General features: G+C 57.4%; 2 protein-coding genes across 2 annotated transcripts; both read left to right on the top strand.

Moving 5' to 3' along the window:
- Positions 1 to 2,966: 2,966 nt before the first annotated feature.
- Positions 2,967 to 7,835, top strand: LOC135893302 (peptidoglycan-recognition protein SC2-like). Its single transcript, XM_065421100.1, has 4 exons — positions 2,967 to 3,021; positions 4,516 to 4,717; positions 5,952 to 6,070; positions 7,657 to 7,835. Exons 1-4 carry the CDS (start codon positions 2,967 to 2,969, stop codon positions 7,833 to 7,835), a joined length of 555 nt encoding a protein of 184 aa, XP_065277172.1.
- A 7,347-nt stretch (positions 7,836 to 15,182) lies between these two features.
- On the top strand, positions 15,183 to 21,880 carry LOC135893300 (peptidoglycan-recognition protein SC2-like). The gene is made up of 3 exons (XM_065421099.1): positions 15,183 to 15,324; positions 20,706 to 20,907; positions 21,676 to 21,880. Exons 1-3 carry the CDS (start codon positions 15,183 to 15,185, stop codon positions 21,878 to 21,880), a joined length of 549 nt encoding a protein of 182 aa, XP_065277171.1.

Below are 21,880 nucleotides of genomic sequence, written 5' to 3'. Positions count from 1 at the left end.
GCAACTCGGCTAGAACTATTCCCGGAAGAGGAGGGTAGACGGGTCTAACCCTGGTACCAGGCACCTTTATCCTGGTGTCACTGCACACACACTGCTGTTGTACTGGTATAACTGTGTCGGCAAAACCGACCCCACAGTTACACCCGGACAAAAGTGTATGGGGTAGAGTGACTGTGTCTGCAGAGCCCGGCACAACAGGACCGTTATCTTGGTCACTGTGTGTCTGGGCAGCGCCTGGCGTGACAGGGCCCCTGATCTCTGTCACTGTGTGTCTGGGCAGCGCCCAGCCCGAGGGGGCCCTGATCTCGGTCACTGTGTGTCTGCGCAGCGCACGGCCCGATGGGGCCCTGATCTCGGTCACTCTCTGTCTGGGCAGCGCCTGGCGTGACAGGGCCCCAATCTCTGTTACTGTGTGTCTGGGCAGTGCCCAGCGCGACGGGGCCCCGATCTCGGTCACTCTGTGTCTGGGCAGCGCCTGGCGTGACAGGGCCCCGATCTCTGTCACTGTGTCTCTGGGCAGCGCCCGGCCCGATGGGGCCCTGATCTCGGTCACTGTGTGTCTGGGCAGCGCCCGGCGTGATGGGGCCCTGATCTCAGTCACTGTGTGTCTGGGCAGCGCCTGGCGTGACGGGGTCCTGATCTCGGTCACTGTGTGTCTGTACAGCACCTGGCGTGACGGGGCCCTGTGATGGATGCACAAACAGCCCCCGGAGAGGGTGGGGGTCACGGAACTGCCCTGGGCCCTGGTGGCAGGGTTGCCAACAGTCCCTTATTATAAGGGACGTCCCTTATCTTTCCATCTCCGTCCAACAAGACCGGGAGCTGCTGAGTGCTGCGAAAAGCAGCAAGAAAGTCGCCCGGCGAAGGTAGGTGAGTCCTGCATGTCGATGATGTTGATGATAATCTCAGGAGGCGAGGTGGGGCGGGGATGCTAAGGAAACACCCCTTGTTTGAGAAATACAATGTAGGCGATGGGCCACCCTTCCTGGCAGCTCTGCCCTGCCCCACCTGCAGGCCCTGCCCGGCCGGAGGAGGAGCTTGGCAGAGAGCAGAGAGCAGCTCCCTTGAAAGGCGCCAGCGGAGGTGAGCAGGGCTGGGATCGGGAGCCGGCGGCAGGCCCAGCTGATGCTCCACCTGAGCTGTTGAGGGGAAGGACTCTGGGCATTTGCAGGTCAGAGACGTCTCCTCGGGTTTGTTCCGGTCTTTGCTTCTCCCTCTGGCTTGGGGAGACCGGCGGGAAGTGACCCGGGAGGGTGTGTGTGTGTGGGTGACACAGAGCTCTCCATGGGCAGGGCTCAGCTGCCAGTCTTGGGGCCCTGCTGGAGCCCGGGGCAGAGGTTGGCCCAGGGCTCCCCGGCCGGGGCTGGAGGCACACGGCCTGTCCCTGACGCTAGTGACTCAGGGCTAGGGAGATCCCCCATCCCAGAGAGTCCCAACTCTGGGGCTTTGGCCGGGCGATGCCCAAAGCCCTTTGCCAGGCAGCAGAACTAGCATTTGTTGGACCCTTTACATACCCCGGAGGGGCTGGACACAGGCTGTGACCCAGCCAGAGGGCGAGACAGGAGGGGACAGACAGCACAGGGTGGGAGCGGCTACCAACAGGGGGCACCAGGACAGAGAGCATCTGTCATGCCCTCCCCTGACCACTAGGTGGGAGCTGTGGGCTCAGATCCCTTTCCTGGCCCCGATCTCGGTCACTGTGTGTCTGCAGCGACCGGGGTAGTACAGAGAGCCTGGAGGACTGGGCCTGGGGCAAGATTTGAGGCTTGAACCAGAGGCTGTGAACCAAAGTCAGGCCATGAGTTAGAGCAAATGCTGACAAGTTTGCTGTGCAGTTCATGTACTTGGCAAAGTTGTCGCTAGTGTCCTAGGCACTAGAGATTTATGTAAAAAACTAGAAATCTCGGTCACTGTGTGTCTGGGCAGCACCCGGCCCGACGGGGCTCTGATCTCAGTCACTGTGTGTCTGGGCAGCGCCCAGTGTGACGGGGCCCTGATCTCGATCACTGTGTGTCTGGGCAGCGCCCGACGCGACGGGGCCCTGACCTTGGTCACTGTGTGTCTGGGCAGCGCCCGGCCCAATGCGGGACTGATGTAGGTTGGGACCTATAGGCCCTGCCTTAATGCAGCGGGAGCTGGGGCACACAGCGTCTCTGGATCGGTCGGAGCAGGAAATGGTGGCACGGACGGTGGCTGACGTGCTGTCCCCCCGGTGCGGCGTTGCCCAGCTCTCCAGGCCGGGCTGTGCTCTGTGCCCAGCCTTGCCCAGGATGGGATGAAGGTTCTGCCCCTGGGATCGCGCTGCCAGGCCAGAATCGCTCCCTCCCCCTCGGACGCAGTCTGTCGGCCCTGGTGCTGCTACAGATCCCTGAGCCCTGCTGCACGAGCCTGGCTTCATTTTAACCAACCGCAGCCCCGGGGGGAAATCCCCCCACTCCTTGCTCCATGGTGGCTGGGCTCCCAAACAGCATCGGCAGGATGGTTTATTGACCAACTACCTGGCCCCGTCCCCCGTCCCCCTGGCAGGTGCTTATAGAGAGCAGCAGGTGCCGGTGCCTGGAGCTCACTCTGCTCCCGGCTCTGCAGGAATCCAGGTGGGCACCTGCCAGCCCCCCTCTGCACCCCTCAGGGCGCCGGTCTCCATGGACCACCTCTGCCCCCAGCCCGGCTCTTCTCCCCGCAGCCCCAGCTGGGCAGTGTTAGTACAGCCAGGGCCAGCGCCGAGCCTGCAGCTCAAGGGGCTGCCATGGGGACCCGGGGAGCTCGGGGGGAGGGGGATCTGGGCAGGGCTGGGATTCTGCCCTCAGGCGACAGGCTGGGCTGGGAGTCCGGGGCAGCCTGAGCGCAGGGGGATCTGCTACCCAGGGGCTCTGGGGGTGTTTGGCTCCGCCCCAGCAGCGCCCCCTCCTGGGGGTGGCAGGCGGCTGTGACGGTCACGTGTCCCCACAGGGCCGAGCGAGAGGAAGATGCTGCTGCTGACGCGGGTCGTGTTGCTCTCAGCGCTCTGCGCCGCGGCGCTCGGTGAGTTCGGATCCCCCGGGCCGGTGGGGGGGGGCAGGGCTGGGAATCCCTGATGCAGCGCAGAACCCAGGGGGTGGAAACGCAGTTGTGGGAAATTAACGATGGAGGCGCCCAACTAACCCGCCCTCTGGTCTGGTGCCTGGGGCTGGGCTTGCCCCTGCAGAGCTAGAGATGCCCCTCGGCTTCAGTCCAGCCCATCCCTCCATGAGGCAGGGCTGGGTCGTCCCCTGCCGCCCGTTCCCAGAGCCCTAGTGTTCATCGGCCCAAGGGACGAGGCCCCTGGCCCTGCCCACGGGGAGCCGATCCCAGAGTGTCGCACACCTCCCGCCCAGGCCGTGTCCCCTGCCAGCCCAGCTCCATCCGAACTGCCCTGGGGCAACCAAGAGCCAGAAAGTGCCAGCTCCAGCATGCAGAGGGGCAGTGAGCTGAGGCTGTGTGGGGAGGGCAGGGGAAAGGGGGCTCGGGAGGGGGAGAGCAGGGGCAGAGGTGGCGGTGGGGGAGCAGTAACAACACTAGCTGGTCCCCAGCTCCCACCAAGGCCCCGTTAGCAGGATGCAGCCTAGAAATCGCCCCCTGGATCAGAGCAGGGCCCATCTACCCTGGTGTCTCGGCCCCAGCAGTGGCCAGTGCCAGATGCTCCAGAGGGAGGTGATTGACACCCCCTAGTGGCCCATGATGGAATAACCCATCCACAGGGCAATTTCCTTTCTGTTCCCATCAGTTAATGGCCCCAAGCCCTGGGGCGGGAGCCCATCCAGTCCCACCCACTGTGACGCTGGCTGTTCTCGTTCTCCATAGAAACCTCTGATCCGTTGCTGGATCCTGCTCGTGGCCCAGTGACAGCCAGTGGCAGCGAGTTCCACAGGCTGATTTTGCCCAATGAACCTTTTCTCAGGGTCAGATGTTCTGACCTTCCAGTTTCTGGGGCACTGGACTCCATCCTGGTCACCCCGACTCTGAAGTTCCTGGCAGGAGGGGCAGGGGGGTCAGCAGTGGGAGACCAGAAGGATCAGGGGCCTCCCGGATGGAGAGAGAGCGGAAAGGCTGCAGGGCAGAGGAGCCAGGCAGTGGGGAATACAAATGACAGGAGGGGACAGAGGAGACAGACGGGTTCTGAGCCGCACACCCTGGGCGGGAGCTTCCCCAGCCCGGGTGAGTTCAGAGCACCAGCCCCACCTGCCATCTCCAGCCCAGCCCTTGCTTGGCCTCCCTCCAGCCCGGCCTGGCTCCCCGTTCGCCCCTTTGCTGCCGGGGCGGGTGCTCCTTCACGGCGAGCAGGCTCCCGGCCAGGCCTCTCCCCAGCCCCATCACATTTAACGCAGGGCTGCGCGTCCCTCCTGCGCCGTGCACGGCCTTTGCTGGCCCCACCCCCACCCCATTGCCGCGGCCCCACTCAGAGCACCAGCCCTGGGCCCGATCCTGCTGCGTGGGCTGGGGCAGGTGGGGGGCAGCCACATTAACCCAGCCCTTTCTCCCCTCCCCCGCATGGCACAGGCTGCCCCCGCATCATCTCCCGCTCCCAGTGGGGGGCCCGGCCCCCGAGAGGCAGGGTCCCGCTGAGGACCCCGGTGCACTACGTCATCATCCACCACACGGCAGGGAATCGCTGCTACACACAGGCCTCCTGCAGCCAGCAGGTCAGGGGCATCCAGAACTACCACATGAACACCCAGCGCTGGCCCGACATCGGCTACAAGTGAGTGCGGCAGGGTGGGGTGGGGGCCTCTACAGAGCTGAGGGGCATATTCGGGGCCACTGCCCCCAGGCAGCCATGGGGGGCAGGAGGGGTGAAATGGGGGGGGGGAAGCGCCCTGTGAAGGGGGGGCTGAGGGATGATGGGGAGCCAGGGGAGGTGCTGAGACTTGGAAGTGCGGGAACCGGGTCCAGGCTGGGAAGGGCCAACCCAGTAGTTCCTGACCCTGTTTCTCAGGCAGTTCCTCAGCAGTTGGCACCCCGTGTGCCCCCCCCCCCCGCCATGCCCTGCCCAAGTGCTGGTGCCCTGTCCCATCCCTCGCCCCACCCCAGCAGCTGCCGCACGTGCTCCTGCCCCTCCCCCAGGCCGGGACCCAGGGGGGCTGGAACACGGGACCAGGCTGGGCTGTGGCTCCAGACCCTCCCCCACGTCCTGCCCCCCCATGAGTCACTGGGGGAAGGGGGCAGGTGGAAAACATGGCCGGTGCAGAGATGTGTTTGCACCCCCAGCCCTCCCAGCACTGCGAGCCCTGCCTGCCCTGGAGGGGGACGGGGGCCACAGAGCCCCTGGCAGGGGGAGATTGGGTGGGGGCTGAGGGAGTCCCTGAAGAACGGGGGATGGGACAGGACAGTCATAAAGCTGGTGGGGGGATGGAGGGCCACAGGGAGCCCCTGGGCCGTGCCAGGAGCTTGGCCGACAGATGCTGCGTGGCCTGCGCCCTGCTCGTCTGTGACACTGCCCCGTGCCGGCGTTATCGACGCCTTTCCCTGGCGCCGACCTGACGCCCCGCAACGAAAACCTGGCCGGAGATTTTGCTCCGTGAAATGTTTTGAGATGGTGACGTCGGGGGATGGAAACCCAGCTGGGATTTACACGCAAGCCAGCGGGTCCCAGCGCTGTTCTCCTGCCCCACATCTGGGCCGGCTCCAGCCCTCGCTCGCCCCCCAGCTGTGTCCAGGTGGGGCCCGGGGCTGCTTCCATGAGGGGTGTTACACACAGCGCCACCTAATGGCCAAACGTGCAATACAGGTTTCCCCCCCCCCCCCCCCCAATTCCAGTCTCTTTCCTCAGTGGGTCTTTAGCTGCATGGCAGAGGATTGAGCTTCTAGCTCTGAGGGTCCCAGGTTCAAACCCGGGCAGGGCCAGCGACGACCCTGGGGGAGCTGCCGGGAGCGATGGGGAGGGGAGGCTGTGGCCAACGTGCCTGTGCGGGTCTCACACTGCGCTCTGCCTGCAGCTTCCTGATCGGCGAGGACGGCAACGTCTACGAGGGCAGAGGCTGGAGCACCGTGGGGGCCCACGCCAAGAACTGGAACTCTAAGTCGCTGGGATTCAGTTTCCTTGGCACCTTCACCAGTACGTGGGTCCCGTCTGTACGGATTTCCCCAGCTAGGCCCCGAGGGGAGCTGGGAATCTCTCCTGCAGGGCTCCCGCCCAGGGCCGGCTCCAGCATTTCTGCCGCCCCAAGCAAAAAAAAAAAAAGCCGCGATCGGTGGCGGCAGTTCGGCGGCAGGTCCTTCGCTCCTAGAGGGAGCGAGGGACCTGCCGCCCCCGAATTGCCGCACGTGCCGCCCCTCTCCCTTGGCCGCCCCAAGCACCTGCTTGTTAAGCTGGTGCCTGGAGCCGGCTCTGCTCCCGCCCACAGCTGCACCAGGGACCATCTCCGGTGATGTAGGAATTGGTAACAAATGACGACGGGTCACTGCTGCAGAGCGACCTGGCTGGCTGCAAGCAAACAACGTGGGGTTTTCATCCAGCCAAGCACAAGGGCAGGGATGGGGCCCAAGGAACGCAGGCCAGACCTACGGCCTGGCGCCTGGAAAGCAGCGACCCAGAAAGGATCTAGGGCCAGGGAAAGCAACTGAGCAGGGGCAGCCCGTAGGACCCTGGAGCTGTAATGACCTTTGGCTGTACAGGGAGGGGAGAGCGAGTAGGAGTGGGGGGGGGGGTCACCTGTATACGGCATCACTGGGCCCGTCACTGGATCCCCTGGCTGGCTCTGGTGGCCCAGGGGCGTTTGCTCCACTGGCTAATTGCCCTCCCTGTTTGAAATTTGGGCCTTATTGCCCAGGGGAACGTGTCTGGCTTCAGCTCCCGGCCCCTGGCCCCTCTTCTGCCTTTCTCCGCGCGGCTGACGCGCCCGGCAGGTCCTGTGTTTCCTCCCGGGTGGGCTGAGCTCTGCCCGTCCTGCCCTGGCAGCCATTTCTCCAGCCCAGGGATCATTTTTGGCTCTTTTCTGCCCCCTGGACAATTTTTCCACGTCCCCACAGCCGGACACGGGGAAAATCCCCTCCCTGCCCCTGCCCCCCACTCCTCTGTTTGTCCCACCCAGGATCCCATGAGCCCTGCATGTCCCCGCATCACCCTGGTAGCTCGGGTGTGGCTTGTGACCCCTAGACCCTGCCCAGAGCCTGGCTCTGCAGAGTGCAGCCCCCGGGCTGGAGGTGGGGCCTGCATCCCTCCAGCTGTAACTGTCTATGGGGCTGGATAAAATGCATTTTGGTTACAGCTCGCACTGTTGCACGGCCCTGGCCTCACCGGGCAGAGAGCGCCTGAGCTGGGCACTCACAGGGCGGCTGCAGCTGGGGGTACTGGGCACCCGGTGCCCCCTCACAGCTCAGAGCTCGGAGGCGGGGGATGGGATTCAGCGAGAGATCTGCCCCGGGGCTAACCCAGCTGGCCTCAGCACCATCCCGCTGGGCTCCACCATGGTCGAGCTCCCCGTGCCTGGGGCACCAGGCTGGGGCACGGGGCCAGGAAATGCAGCGGGCGGGAGGTTGCATTACCCAGCGCAATGGGGCGAGGGGGAGTGACATCGACGTGGCCAATCGAGAGCGTGGGCAGAGGGGGGTTATTTATTCAGGCCACAGTCACGTCCCCTGAGCAGCAGAGAGGCGCCAGGGCCCAGGGTGAGATTAACAGGGGGCTGCTCTGTCCTGCAGACGGAGTCCCCAACACTGCTGCCCTGAACGCCGCCAGGAGCCTGATCCAATGCGCCGTCAACAGGGGCTTCCTGAGCCGCACCTACACCCTGAAGGGGCATCGCAACGTGAACCCGACCAGCTGCCCCGGGAACGCCCTCTACAGGGTCATCAGCCGGTGGCCCAGGTTCAAACCCTGAGTCCCTGCAGCCTCGGGGCAGCCCCTGCGCCCATCACTGACCCCACCTGCAGCTTCTGCCTGCCTGAGCAGCACCTCCGCCCCCCAGCAGGGGGCAGCCTCCCGCTTCTCGCCCACTGGCCTGGGAAGGACCCGTCGAGTGGTTCGCAGAGTCCCCCAAAGGGGGTTTTTAATTCAAGTGCAATTTGCCTCTAACCCAGCGCCCCTGTGGCTTAGCGCTTGCTTTGCTTGGGAGCTACTGAGCAGTGACAATAAACCAGCTTCTAGCACATGAAAAGTTGAAGTGCCGTGAATCATTTCATCTCCTGTTAAACCATAACCACCCCCCGTCGCTGGGCTGGGCTGGGAGAGCTCAGAGGGTGAGATTATGGTCTGTCAGAGTGGCACTAAAAGGCCCCACTACGCTAGGTGCTGTACACACAGAGCATGAGACAGACAGTCCCTGCCCTAAAGAGCTCACAGTCTAACTAGACACAGGGTGAGAGGGGAAACTGAGGCACAGGGAGGGGAAAGGGTTTTGCCCAAGCTCCCAGGCCAGTCAGTGGCAGAGCAGGGAACACACCCCATGGCTGCAGTCCAGTGCTCTGCCCACTAGGCTGTGCTGCCTCTCAGTCCAACTGTAAGACAAATAAGGGGAAAAATAGAAAAGTTTAAGGGAAACAAGGGCCCCACACTCTGGGCAGGGCCGGCCCTAGACTAAACAGCGCCCCAGGTGAGCAGCGTCTTCGGCTTCATTTTTATCTAAGCTGATAGAAACTGTTTTTAGTTTAAGAATAACTGAAATGTACTAACATGAGGAAATTGATCTGTGCCCCAGTCTTGGGTGGGCCAGTATTAAATAGTGTTACTTCAGGTGGGAGCATTCCAATGGAAACCCTCATCCTTTAGTTCCCAAGGGCGCTTTTCTCGCCTCTGCCCTCGCAAACGGACGCTCAGCGTCCGAGAGATCCCAAGATTGGCCAAAGGCATTTTCCAGCGATAAAATAGCCGGCGAGGCCAGTCTCTCCTCAGCCATCGTCCATCCAAGACATGTTGTAATGAACCTGAGTTTTGAAAAACTGCGCCCACCACGCGCGACTGTGCCCGGCCGTGGGAGCAGAATCCTGAGAGTGTCTTTCGGCTCTGCATCATGCATGAATTGGAGAACTGGGAGGGGAGAGGTTTCAGAGGGGTAGCCATGTTAGTCTGTGTCAGCAAAAAGAACAAGGAGTCCTTGTGGCACCTTAGAGACTAACACATTTATTTGAGCATAAGCTTTCGTGGGCTAAAGCCCACTTCATCAGATGCATGCAGTGGAAAATACAGTAGGCAGATATAGATAGATATATTCAGAGAACATGAAAAAAATGGGTGTTGCCATACCAACTCTAACGAGACTAATCGAATAAGGTGGGCTATTAGCAGGAGAAAAAAAACTTTTGTAGTGATAATCAGGATGGCCCATTTCAAACAGTTGACAAGAAGGTGTGAGTAACAGTAGGGAGAAAATTAGCAAGGGGAAATAGTTTAGTTTGTGTAATGACCCAGCCACTCCCAGTCTTTATTCAGGCTTAATTTAATGGTGTCCAGTTTGCAAATTAATTCCAGTTCTGCAGTTTCTCATTGGAGTCTGTTTTTGAAGGTTTTTTTGTTGAAGAATTGCCACTTTTAGGTCTGTAATAGAGTGACCAGGGAGGCTGAAGTGTCTCCGACTGGTTTTTGAATGTGACAGGTGTTGGCCAATTCGACATAGGGTCTTTATAATTGACGTCTGAACATTCCCCATGTCCAGTGTCCTGTGAATTGTTCAAGAGTGTTTTCCTGTGCGCCGGGAGCCGGGGCTTTTCAGCACCCCCGCAATAACAGCGCCAGGAAACGCATAAGAGTCAGTGACATGGGCCCCGGCAGGATGGTTGGCTGAGTCCCCGGTCGCCGGGCACAGGGTTGTGTGCTGGGGGGGCTCAGACCTTTGCTGGAATAACCAGCCTCTGGGGGGAAAGGCAGCCCGGCACAGACGGCTCGAATGGGACTTTCTGGCACATCTGGTTTAAATGGGACCTAAGCAGCATCAGGCTCTTGTGCCGGCTTTTGCCATGGTGCGGCAGGGGCAGTTTTACCCGGGTGAGCTGAGCATGTTGGGATCTGCGCTGGCCTCTCCCCAGGAGGGAATGAGTGTGGGTACGCAGTTCCCTCCTGACTCCACCAGGGGGCGATAGCCCATTGCAGGGCAGGAGCCTTTGGTGACAGCTGCTGAGCGGGTGCATGTGGGCAGGTGGGGCCCATCCGCTAACCCGCCTGATGCATTTAACAGCCCAGCCTGGCGCTAGTGCCCGTCTGGCTAGAGCTGGATCCCCCCGAGTGCTAGGCCCCGATCCAGCCGGGCGCCCGTTTCTCCCCACTCTCAGCCCTTTCGGCGCAGGGAAGTGAAGAGTTAACCGGGGCAGCCACGTGTTATCGCAGGGGCGGGTCCCCAGTGCAATCCCACCCCTACCACCATCTGTTCTGTTCTCTCTCCATGTCCTTGGCCCGCACCTGTCAGTGCGGTGCCTCCGGCGTTAACCATTAAACAGGACTTCCTGTTTGCCGCAAAACGCAGCAGGACCGAACAGGGGAACGAGTAGGGTTGCCAGGTGTCCGGTTTTCAACCAGAACACCTGGTTGAAAAGGGACCCTGGAGGCTCCTGTCAGCACTGCTGATCGGGCTGTTAAAAGTCCTGTTGGTGGCGCAGCGGGGCTAAGACAGGCTCCCTGCCTGCCCTGGCTCCGCACAGCTCCCAAAAGCGGCCGGCATTTCCCTGCAGCTCCTAAGCAGAGGCGCAGCCAGGGAAATTTCGCATCACCTCCGCAGCTCCCATTGGCCAGGAACCGCAGACAATGGAAGTTGCATGGGTGGGGTGCGGGCAGTGCGCACTGCGCAGAGCCACCTGACCATGCCTCCGCCTAGGAGCCGGACATGCCGTCCGCTTCCGGGAGCAGCGTGAAGCCAGAGCAGGCAGGGAGCCTGTCTTAGCCCACTGGGCTGCCAACCAGGAGCCACCTGAGGTAAGAGCCACCTGCACCCCGTACCCTCTGCCCCTGGTCAGAACCTAACTCCCTCCCAGACCCCGCACCCCACACCCCCACCCACACCCCCTGCCCAGGCCTGAGCCTAGGGTGACCAGATATCCTGATTTTCTAGGGACAGTCCCAATACTGGGGGCTTTTTCTTATGTAGGCACCTATTACCCCCTCCCCCCATCCCAATTTTTCACGCTTGCTAGCTGGTCACCCGACCTGAGCCCCATCCCACACTCAAAGTCCCTCCCAGAGCCCACACCCTGAACCCTTTCCTGCATCCCAACCCCATGTCCCAGTCCTGAGCCCCCTCCTGCACCCCAAACCCCGCATCCCTGGCCCCAGCCCAGAGCCCACACCCACAGCCAGAGCCCTCAGCCCCCTGTACCCAACCCCCCTGTCCCAGCCCTGGGCCTGCTCCTGCACTCCAAACCCTTGGCCTCCAGCCTGGAATCCCCTCCTCCACCCCAAACCTCTCATCCCTGGCCCCACTGGCCCCACCCCCAGCTGGAGCCCTCACCCACACCCTAACCCCCGGCCCCAGCCCGAAGCCCCTTCCCACTCTGAACCCCTCATTTTTGGCCCCACCCTGGAGCCCGCACCCCCAGCTGGAGCCCGCATCCCTCCGCACCTGAACTCCCTCCCCCAGCCCAGTGAAAGTGAGTGAGGGTGGGGGAGAGTGAGCGATGGAGGGAGGGGGGCTGGAGGGAGTGGGGGCTGGGGCCTCAGAGAGGGGTGGGGCAGGGGCAGGGCTGTGGGAAGGGGCGGGGTATGGGGCAGGCCAAGGGTGTTCGGTTTTGTGCAATTACAAAGTTGGCAACCCTAGGAACGAGAAAGAGAAAAAGGAGAAGAAAGGCCAACGCAAAGCTGGTGGGGGGCATCACTGGCCCAGGGACTGGCTTCCATAACGCCCTGTAATAGGGCTTGGCGATATGGAAACAATGCTGCCAGCTGGACACTGGCAAGCAAATAGAAAGGTGTAAGAGGCAGAGATACAGGAAAGTCCACGGTTTTCCCCAGGAATTGAAATTAGGGGGGGGGGGAGTTGAATTTTCAGGGGGGGGTGAGGGCCAATGAGGGGCGAGACTGTGAGGGTGAAGGTGGGCTGTATGGCACCATAATGAAAACTGAAAAATGTTTCACACTCGTATTAGATTTAACTCATGTTTTAAAATCATCACACAAATTAAAGTTGGCTACTCAAGCACTACATCTACATCCTTCTGGTTTCTTCTTGTAATTTTGCACAACTCTGTTAATGAACGTCTCAAATGCAGTGCGTTCATCTTTGGTGACTTCTCGTGTGTCTGGTGTGACATTCTATACCTTGGGGGAGTGCCTTGTAAACCCCATACTCCTTATTTATATACAATTGTGATCTTTCATATAAAGCATGGCATGTAAGGTATCAGGGAAAATGTCATGATCTGCTGAAACCCACAGTTCCATCTAAATATATGTATCATTAATTCATATGAAGTTATGAGATTGTGTTGTAGGGTTGTCAGTAAAACATGCTGTAAGTTGGGGAATCAGCCAGATATTAGTTCCCCACAGACAACAGCAAGGAAAGTAACCAACGCCTGGGCCAGTGTCAAACAACCATCAACAGCCATTGTCCAGCAAGGGAGCTACAGTTCAATGACTCACCTGCATAAGGCCACACCAGGGGAATTGCTCAACCTTCCCTGGGGACTCAGCAATGCCCCCCAGACATGCCTGGATTTGTGTTCTCTAAGCACGTGGACTGAGGGCTACAAGCAACAAAGACACTGAGAAGACTGAAGACTCCAACGGAGGGAACTGGCCCAGGTTTCAAGGGTGAAACCTGTGTACTATGAACTGTAATATCCAGGGGGGTGAGAAAAACTGCTTAATCTAGATGTTGCCCAATCTAATAGGGTTGAAAGTTTAGACTGCGTGCTTATATTTTATTTTCCTTTGGTAACTAGTCTGACCTTTTACCTACCACTTATAATCACTTAAAATATACCTTTTGTAGTCAATACATTTGTTTAATTGTTTATCTTTACCAGTGAGTTTGCCTGAAGTGTTTGGTAAGGGTGTTTGCTCAGGTTTACAAAGGCTGGTGTATAATCTGCTTTCCATTGATGAAGTGGTGAACTAATTAATAAATTTGCACTGCTCGTCTTGAACAGTGCAAGACGGTATATTCCTGAGGTACAAGGCTTGGAGCTGGGGGGGATTTGGTTCTCGTGCCTTTCTCTGTGTGATTCATGCGTGGCTCTGGGAGCATTCATGCAATCCAGCCGGGTGTGGAGCTCCACAGGCGGTTGTGCTGAGTGATCACAGCGCCTGGAGGGGTTTGCTGCTTGTCACTAGCAAAGCATTGTGAGAGACAGCCCAGGCTGGAGAGTTAAGGAGGCACAGTGGTCCCACAGGCCCCGGCTGCACCCCAGGGATCCCGTCACAGTGGCATAGTCGGCAGGGTGAAATACACAGCTTGTTGTACTGAGCAAGATGTGCACTTCATACACTGGTGTGAAGATTTTAAGTGTGGTGGCTAAGGACAGTCAGGAGGAGGCTACCGGTTTGTTGTTTTCTGTTTGCTTATTTTGGGAAGGGGAAGTAGGGACAGAAAAGCAGGAAAATGAGTGAAAACAATGAAGCCATTGCTAGGTTGGAGTTTTTAGAGTGCAGGTTGCAGAAAAAGAGAGAGAGCACCAGAGATTATTGGAACTGAAAGAGCTGGAGATAAAGGAAAGCTAGCAGGAGGAAAGAGAAAGACATTAGGAGAAAAGAGAAACAGGGCTAAAACACCAACTGGACCTGCTAGCGAAGCAGAACCAAAGCCCACCAACCCCAGTGATTCCCATTACTCCAAAAATACATAATTGGGACCATTTATGTCTTGCATACAATGAGACAGACAATATTGCTGAATATCTGACTACATTTGAAAGGCTGTGTGCAGTGCATGAAATCCCTGATGCCAAGAGAGTACCTACTCTGATTGCAAAATTAACCAGTAAAGCCCTAAGTGTATTCAATGAAATGCCCATAGAAGGTGCTTTAAACTATTGTAAATTCAACAATACTGTTTTGCAAAGGTTTAGATTACCCCTGAAACATATAGAGATATATTTAGGAATCTTAAGAGGGATACTGGTAGGAGTAACAGGGAATATGTGAACAAAATGAAAGATTTGATGGGAAAGAGGGGGAGGGACAAAGGTGTTACAAGCTTTGAGGGAATGTTTGATCTTATTGTTCTAGAGCATTTCCTAGGCAGATGTAAAGCAGTGTTTATGGGACAAAGATGTAAAGTCTGTGGATGAGATGGCATCTCTAGCTGATGCCTTTGAAGAGACCCAGGCATCTATTGAAAGCAAACCGCCAAAACAGGGGTTTGAACTTGGAGGGAAGGGGGGATCCTGTTTTATCCCTAGGAAGATGGAGCGTGGCTGGTAGGCTGGGTACTCACCTCTCCAGAACCAGTCCTCTAACCCTCATCCCAAACCTCCTGTAAAAACAGAAGAGCCCAAAAGGTGCTATCACTGAAATTCCACTGACCATCTGCTAGGATGAAGCAGGCAACCAAGAGCTCATGTTAGTTCTGCTGTCCTCAACACAGAAACCCTCCAAGTGATCAAAACCTATCATATTGGTTTTGTGAGATTAGCCTCTGCAGAACCAAATATGGAGCATATTAAGGCTGTCTGAATTAATGGCAGGGAATACTTGGGGCAGAGAGATACAGGGCCCCAGATTTCTCTAGTTAAGCAGAGTGTGGCCCCAAGGACCAGTATATTACCTGGCCAAATGGCAGAGATTGTGGGGGTGGGTGAAACCAGATTCCTCGTACCACTAGCTAAAATCCATGTGGGGTGGGAAGTTTTGGAAAGTGTTTTGACTGTGGGGGTGATGGAACACCCCCTAGTTTACCTGCTTCTTGGGGTATGTCGACACTACGGGATTAATCCGAATTTACAGAATTCGAATTTTGGAAACAGATTGTATAAAGTCGAATGTATGCGGCCACACTAAGCACATTAATTCGGCGGTGTGCGTCCATGTACCGGGGCTAGCGTCGATTTCCGGAGCGTTGCACTGTGGGTAGCTATCCCATAGCTATCCCATAGTTCCCGCAGTCTCCTCCGCCCATTGGAATTCTGGGTTGAGATCCCAATGCCTGATGGGTACAAAAACATTGTCGCGGGTGATTCTGGGTACATCCTCCCCCTCTCTCCAGGAAAGCAACGGCAGAAAACTGTTTTGCGCCTTTTTCCTGGGTGAACAGTGCAGACGCCATACCACGGCAAGCATGGAGCCCGCTCAGCTCAAGACAGCAGTCATGAATATTGTAAACACCTCGCGCGTTATCGTGCAGTTTATGCTGAACCAGAACGTGCAAAACCAGGCGATGAGGAGTAGCCTACGGCAGCGCGGCGGCGAGAATGATGAGGACATGGACATGGAATTCTATCAAACCGCAGGCCCCGGTGCTTTGGAGATCATGCTGTTAATGGGGCAGGTTATAGCCGTGGAACGCCGATTCTGGGCCCGGGAGACAAGCACAGACTGGTGGGACCGCATAGTGTTGCAGGTGTGGGGCAATTCTCAGTGGCTGCGAAACTTTCGCATGCGTAAGGGCACTTTCATGGAACTTTGTGACTTGCTTTCCCCTGCCCTGAAGCATCAGAATACCAAGATGAGAGCAGCCCTCACAGTTGAGAAGTGAGTGGCAATAGCCCTGTGGAAGCTTGCAACGCCAGACAGCTACCGGTCAGTCGGGAATCAATTTGGAGTGGGCAAATCTACTGTGGGGGCTGCTGTGATGCAAGTATCCAAAGCAATCACTGAGCTGCTGCTACCAAAGGTAGTGACTCTGGGAAATGTGCAGGTCATAGTGGATGGCTTTGCTGCAATGGGATTCCCTAACTGTGGTGGGGCGATAGATGGAACCCACATCCCTATCTTGGCACCGGAGCACCAGGGTACCCAGTACATAAACCGCAAGGGGTACTTTTCAATGGTGCTGCAAGCACTGGTGGATAACAAGGGACGTTTCACCAACATCAACATGGGCTGGCCGGGAAGGGTTCATGACGCTCGCGTCTTCAGGAACACTACTCTGTTTAAACGGCTGCAGCAAGGGACTTACTTCCCAGACCAGAAAATAACCGTTGGGGATGTTGAAATGCCTATAGTTATCCTTGGGGACCCAGCGTACCCCTTAATGCCATGGCTCATGAAGCCATACACAGGCAGCCTGGAAAGGAATCAGGAGCTGTTCAACTACAGGCTGAGCAAGTGAAGAATGGTGGTAGAATGTGCATTTGGATGTTTAAAAGGTCGCTGGCGCTCGTTACTGACTCGGTCAGACCTCAGCCAAACCAATATCCCCATTGTTATTGCTGCTTGCTGTGTGCTCCACAATCTCTGTGAGAGTAAGGGGGAGACCTTTATGGTGGGGTGGGAGGCTGAGGCAAATCGCCTGGCTGCTGATTATGCGCAGCCAGACACCAGGGCGATTAGAAGATCACACCAGGAAGCGCTGCGCATCAGAGAAGCTTTGAAAACCAGTTTCATGACTGGCCATGTGACTGACGGTGTGAAAGTTCTGTTTGTTGAAAACCCTCCCCCTTGATTGACTCATTCCCTGTAAGCAAACCACCCTCCCCCCTTAAATCACAGCTTGCTTTTAAAGGAAATAAAGTCACTATCGTTTAAAAATCATGTATTCTTTATTAATTGATTATAAACATAGGGAGAGAACCGACAAGGTAGCCCGAGTGGGGTTTGGGAGGAGGATAGGAGGGAAGTAAAAGGACACTGAAAAAATTCAATATAATGACAGCCTTTTGGTTGGGCTGTCCACTGGGGTGGACTGGGAGGGTGCACGGAGCCTCCCCCCCCCCGTGCGTTTTTACACGTCTGGGTGAGGAGGCTATGGAACATGGTGAGGGGGGAGGGAGGTTATACAGCGGCTGCAGCGGCACTCTGTTATCCTGCTGCCATTCCTGAAGCTCCACCAGATGCCGGAGCATGTCCGTTTGATCACGCAGCAGCCCCAGCGTTGCAGCCTGCCACCTCTCATCTCGAGCGTCCCTCATGACCTCACGTTCACTGGCATCTTTCCTGTACTTAGATACCATGTCCTTCCACTCATTCAAATGAGCTCTTTCATTGCGGGTGCATTCCATTATTTCCGAGAACATCTTGTCTCGCGTCCTCTTTCTCCGCCGCCTTATCTGAGATAGCCTTCGGGACGGAGGAGGGAGGCTTGAAAAATTTGCAGCTGCTGGAGGGATGGAAAAAAGGAGAGAAGTTTTTAAAAAGATACATTTTACAGAACAATGCTTATACTCTTTCACAGTGAACAACACTAGTCACATTACATAGCACGTGTGATTTCAGTACAAAGTCGCATTTTGCATCTTAATATTGAGTGCCTGTGGCTTTGGTGTTAGAGATCACAGACGCAGGTCCAGGCAACAGAATTCGGCTTGCATGTGGCCGTGGTAAGCCATTGTCTTTTGGCTTCTGCGCCCTCCTTTCCCACATACCAAGCAAAGCCCGTTGAGTGCTGTGGTTTTCCTGTTAACTTTCAGCAGCAGAAAAGAAACTAACCCTCCCCCCGCATCCAATTATCTGGGATGATCGCTTTATCCCTCCCCCCACCGTGTGTCTGGTATCAGGGAAGATCCCTGCAGAAACCAAACTAACCCTCCCCGCCATGAATTATCTGGGATGATCGCTGTACCCCGCCCCCCACCATGTGGCTGGTATCAGGGAAGATCCCTGCTAGCCAAACGCGAAAAGCTCAGCGCCAATTACCCCACCCCCCACCCCCCGCGCTTGGCTAACTGCAGGGAAGGATTTCTTTTCAGCCACAGGCAAACAGTCCAGTAGGAACGGCCACCTCTGTCCCCTTAATTAAATTCCCGTATTTCAACCAGGTTACCACGAGCGATATCACTCTCCTGAGGATTACACAGCGAGATAAAGAACGGATGTTGCTTGAATGCCAGCAAACACCGGGACCATACGCTGCCAGGCTTTGTCATGCAATGATACCAGATTACTTGCTACTAGCATGGCGTGGTCAAGTGTCCTACCATGGAGGACGGAATAAGGCTGCACTGCCCAGAAACCTTGTGGAAAGGCTTTTGGAGTACCTCCAGGAGAGCTTCATGGAGATGTCCCTGGAGGATTTCTGCTCCATACCCAGACACGTTAACAGACTTTTCCAGTAACTGTACTGGCCGCGAATGCATCCCAAGTCCTCAGGGCAAAGTAATCATTAAAAAACGCTTGCTTTTAAACCATGTTTTATATTTTAAAAGGTAAACTCACCTGAGGTCCCTTCCATGGGGTCATGGTCTTGGATACTGGCTTGGGAGGCTTGGGAGGGTACTTCACTCAGGCTGAGAAAAAGATCCTGGCTGTTGGGGAGAACGGAGTGCTGTGTGCTCTCCGCAAGCTTGTCCTCCTCCTCCTCCTCCTCTTCCCCGTCCGCAGAATCCTCAGGTGTGGCTGATGAGATTACCCCGGCCTCGGAATCCACAGTCAGAGGTGGGGTAGTGGTGGCGGCTCCCCCTAGAATTGCATGCAGCTCAGCGTAGAAGCGGCATGTCTGCGGCTCTGACCCGGAGCGACCGTTTGCCTCCTTTGTTTTCTGATAGGCTTGTCTGAGCTCCTTGAGTTTCACGCGGCACTGCTCTGAGTCCCTATTGTGGCCTCTCTCCATCATGCCCTTGGAGATTTTTTCAAAAGTTTTTGCATTTCGTCTTTTAGAACGAAGTTCTGCTAGCATTGAATCCTCTCCCCATATAGCGATCAGATCCAGTACCTCCCGTACGGTCCATGCTGGTGCTCTTTTTCGATTATCGGCCTGCATGGTTACCTGTGCTGATGAGCTCTCTGTTGTGACCTGTGCTCTCCTGTGCAGGGCAAACAGGAAATAAAATTCAAATGTTCACAGGGCTTTTCCTGTCTACCTGGACAGTGCATGCGAGTTCAGATTGCTGTCCAGAGCGGTCACAATGGTGCACTGTGGGATAGCTCCCGGAGGTCAATACCATCGAATTGCGGCCACACTAACCCTAATTCGAAATGGCAATATCGATTTCGGCGCTACTCCGCTCGTCGGGGAGGAGTACAGAAATCGATTTTAAGAGCCCTTTATTTCGAAATAAATGGCTTCGTTGTGTGGACGGGTGCAGGATTAATTCGATTTAATGCTGCTAAATTCGAATTAAACTCATAGTGTAGACCAGGCCTTGGTAATATTTTTTCCGTGTTGCTCTGGTTAAGGTATTTGCCCGCAGCAAGAAGGAGTTTTATGCTGGGACCCCCGAGGGAAAGGGTAAGGTCACAGGAACTGCTGAGAGAATGGGAGAGAGTCTCCTTGATTCTTCTGCAGCTGGGGGAAGCCACATGCTTCCAGGTGGGAGGTTGGTTGAGACCAGCTCCTGCAATGCAGCTGTAGGCAACACCGCCTCAGGAAGGGACGGGGGTGTAATGCCTGCCAGGGAGAGAACTGTCCAGGTTGTTAGCTGCCAGCAGGATGCACGTGAACCAGGGACAGACCCCACTCTAGGGACCATAGGGAGAGGTGTCCCAAAGGAGAGCCCAGAGAAGGGGCAGGGGATCTCAGAAACCACTGAGGTGGGTGAGGATTCCTGTGACTCTGTAACACAGGGAAGCAGGGTGCTTCCAAATATGGGAGGGGCTGACACTAGCTCCTTTCCAGCAGAAGGCAACACGCCCTCAGGATCGGGGGCAGGAGAGGTGTTGTCAGTGATTAAGGAAATTGTCCCAGTTGTTAGCTAGCAGAGTTCTGCAGCTGAAGAAGGGATGGACCCCATTCTAGGGAGCACAGAGATGTGTCTGAGAGGGGGGCCCAGAGGAGGAAACTGGGGAAGGAATAGTGGGAGGACAGGAATGTCTCCTCATTGGTCACTCGGGAGAGGATCCCCAGGACCGAATGGCTGAGTCAGCATCTGTGCACCTAGGCACTCAGCCTGTGACCCAGGTTTTGAGAGGGAATTGTGTAACCGACCTCCTTGTGAGGAGCAGTCACGCAGCTGACTTCTCAGGGACTGAGAAAGGGGTGATGGAGGATCCCCCATTCCAGGTCCCAGTTTTTCAGGATGCTATTTCTGATACGCTTTTGGAATGTAACTGTGTCTCTTGAAACCAAGATGCAGCTCCAATGTGACAGCAGAGGAGTTGAGACCTGAAAATTGCCAGGTGGTGGTTTGTGAGAATGCAAATGACCCAACTGATGGAGGCGGGGCTTTCCCCAGGCTGCTGAGACACCCTGAAGGGACCTGGCAGAAGAGACAAGGGGCTCAGCAGTGGGAGACAACAAGCACCAGGGGCCTGGAGAGCCTCCCGGATGCAGATAGAGCGGAAAGGCTGCAGAGCGGAGGGAACAGGCTGGAGGGATGCAAATAACCGGAGGGGGCAGAGGAGACAGACAGGCGCTGAGCCGCACACCCTGGGCGGGAGCTTCCCCAGCCCGGTGTGAGTTCAGAGCACCAGCCCCACCTGCCATCTCCAGCCCAGCCCTTGTTTGGCCTCCCTCCAGCCTGGCCTGGCTCCCCGTTCGCCCCTTTGCTGCCGGGGCGGCTGCTGCTGCACGGCGAGCAGGCTCCCGGCCAGGCCTCTCTCCAGTCCCGTCACATTTAACGCAGGGCTGCGCGTCCTCCCTGCGCCGTGCACGGCCTTTGCTGGCCTGTCCCCCAACCCCATTGCCGCGGCCCCACTCAGAGCACCAGCCCTGGGCCCGATCCTGCTGCATGGGCTGGGGCAGGTGGGGGGCACCCATATTAACCCAGCCCTTTTGCCCCTCCCCCGCATGGCACAGGCTGCCCCACCATCATTTCCCGCTCCCAGTGGGGGGCCCAACCCCCGACAAGCACGGTCCCGCTGAGCACCCCAGTGCCCTACGTCATCATCTACCACACGGCAGGGAGTTCCTGCACCTCACAGGCCTCCTGCAGCCAGGTGGTCAGGGGCATCCAGAACTACCACATGGACTCGAATGGCTGGACCGACATCGCCTACAAGTGAGCCCCAGCTACAGGGGGGAAATGGAGGGCCACAGAGCGCCCCAGGCATGGGGTGAGCATGGGACCCTGTCATAATGGGAGGGGGGAGGAGGGCACAGAGCCCCTGGCAGGGGGAGATTGGGGGGGGCTGAGGGAGTCCCTGAAGAGCGGGGGATGGGATTGGGCAGTCATGGAGCTGGTGGGGGGATGGAGGACCATGGGGGACCCCTGGGCCGTGCCAGGAGCTCGGCCGACAGACGCCGCGCGGCGTGCGCCCTGCTCGTCTGTGACACCGCCCCGTGCCGGCATTACCAATGCCTTTCCCTGGGGCTGGCCTGACGCCCCGCAACAAAAACCTGGCCGGAGATTTTTCTCCATGAAACGTTTTGAGATGGTGACGTTGGGGGATGGAAATCCAACTGGGATTTACACGAAAGCCAGCGGGTCCCAGCGCTGTTCTCCTGCCCCACATCTGGGCCGGCTACAGCCCTCGCTCGCCCCCCAGCTGGGTCCAGGTAGGGCCCAGGGCTGCTTCCATAAGGGGCGTTACACAAAGCGCCACCTAATGGCCAAACAGTGCAATACAGGTTAGGGCCCCACATTCCAGTCCCTTTCTTCAGTGGGTTTTTACCTCCATGGCAGAGGATTGAGCTTCTAGCTCCGAGGGTCCCAGGTTCAAACCTGGTCAGGGCCAGCGACAACCCTGGGGGAGCTGCCGGGAGCAATGGGGAGGGGAGGCTGCGGCTGACGTGCCTGTGCGGGTCTCACACTACGCTCTGCCTGCAGCTTCCTGATCGGCGAGGACGGCAACGTCTACGAGGGCAGAGGCTGGAGCACCGTGGGGGCCCACGCCTCCGGCTGGAACGATAGGTCCCTGGGACTCGCCTTCCTGGGCACCTTCTCCAGTATGTGGGTCCCATCTGTACGGATCTCCCTGCTAGGTCCCGAGGGGAGCTGGGAATTCCCGCCCACAGCTGCTCACCCCTGTTGA

This window comes from Emys orbicularis, chromosome 21, assembly GCF_028017835.1.
Source record: "Emys orbicularis isolate rEmyOrb1 chromosome 21, rEmyOrb1.hap1, whole genome shotgun sequence".
Taxonomy (NCBI): domain Eukaryota; kingdom Metazoa; phylum Chordata; order Testudines; family Emydidae; genus Emys; species Emys orbicularis.
The sequence above is the reverse complement of the archived record's forward strand: the minus strand, read 5'-3'. Positions and strand labels throughout refer to the sequence as shown.

Coding starts and splice junctions, on each gene's coding strand:
- LOC135893302 (XM_065421100.1), top strand. CDS start 2,967: ATGCTGCTGCTGACGCGGGTCGTGTTGCTCTCAGCGCTCTGCGCCGCG. Junction 3,022..4,515: donor GCTCTGCGCCGCGGCGCTCG/GTGAGTTCGGAT, acceptor CGCATGGCACAG/GCTGCCCCCGCATCATCTCC. Junction 4,718..5,951: donor TGGCCCGACATCGGCTACAA/GTGAGTGCGGCA, acceptor CTCTGCCTGCAG/CTTCCTGATCGGCGAGGACG.
- LOC135893300 (XM_065421099.1), top strand. CDS start 15,183: ATGAATATTGTAAACACCTCGCGCGTTATCGTGCAGTTTATGCTGAAC. Junction 15,325..20,705: donor GGAATTCTATCAAACCGCAG/GCCCCGGTGCTT, acceptor CGCATGGCACAG/GCTGCCCCACCATCATTTCC. Junction 20,908..21,675: donor TGGACCGACATCGCCTACAA/GTGAGCCCCAGC, acceptor CTCTGCCTGCAG/CTTCCTGATCGGCGAGGACG.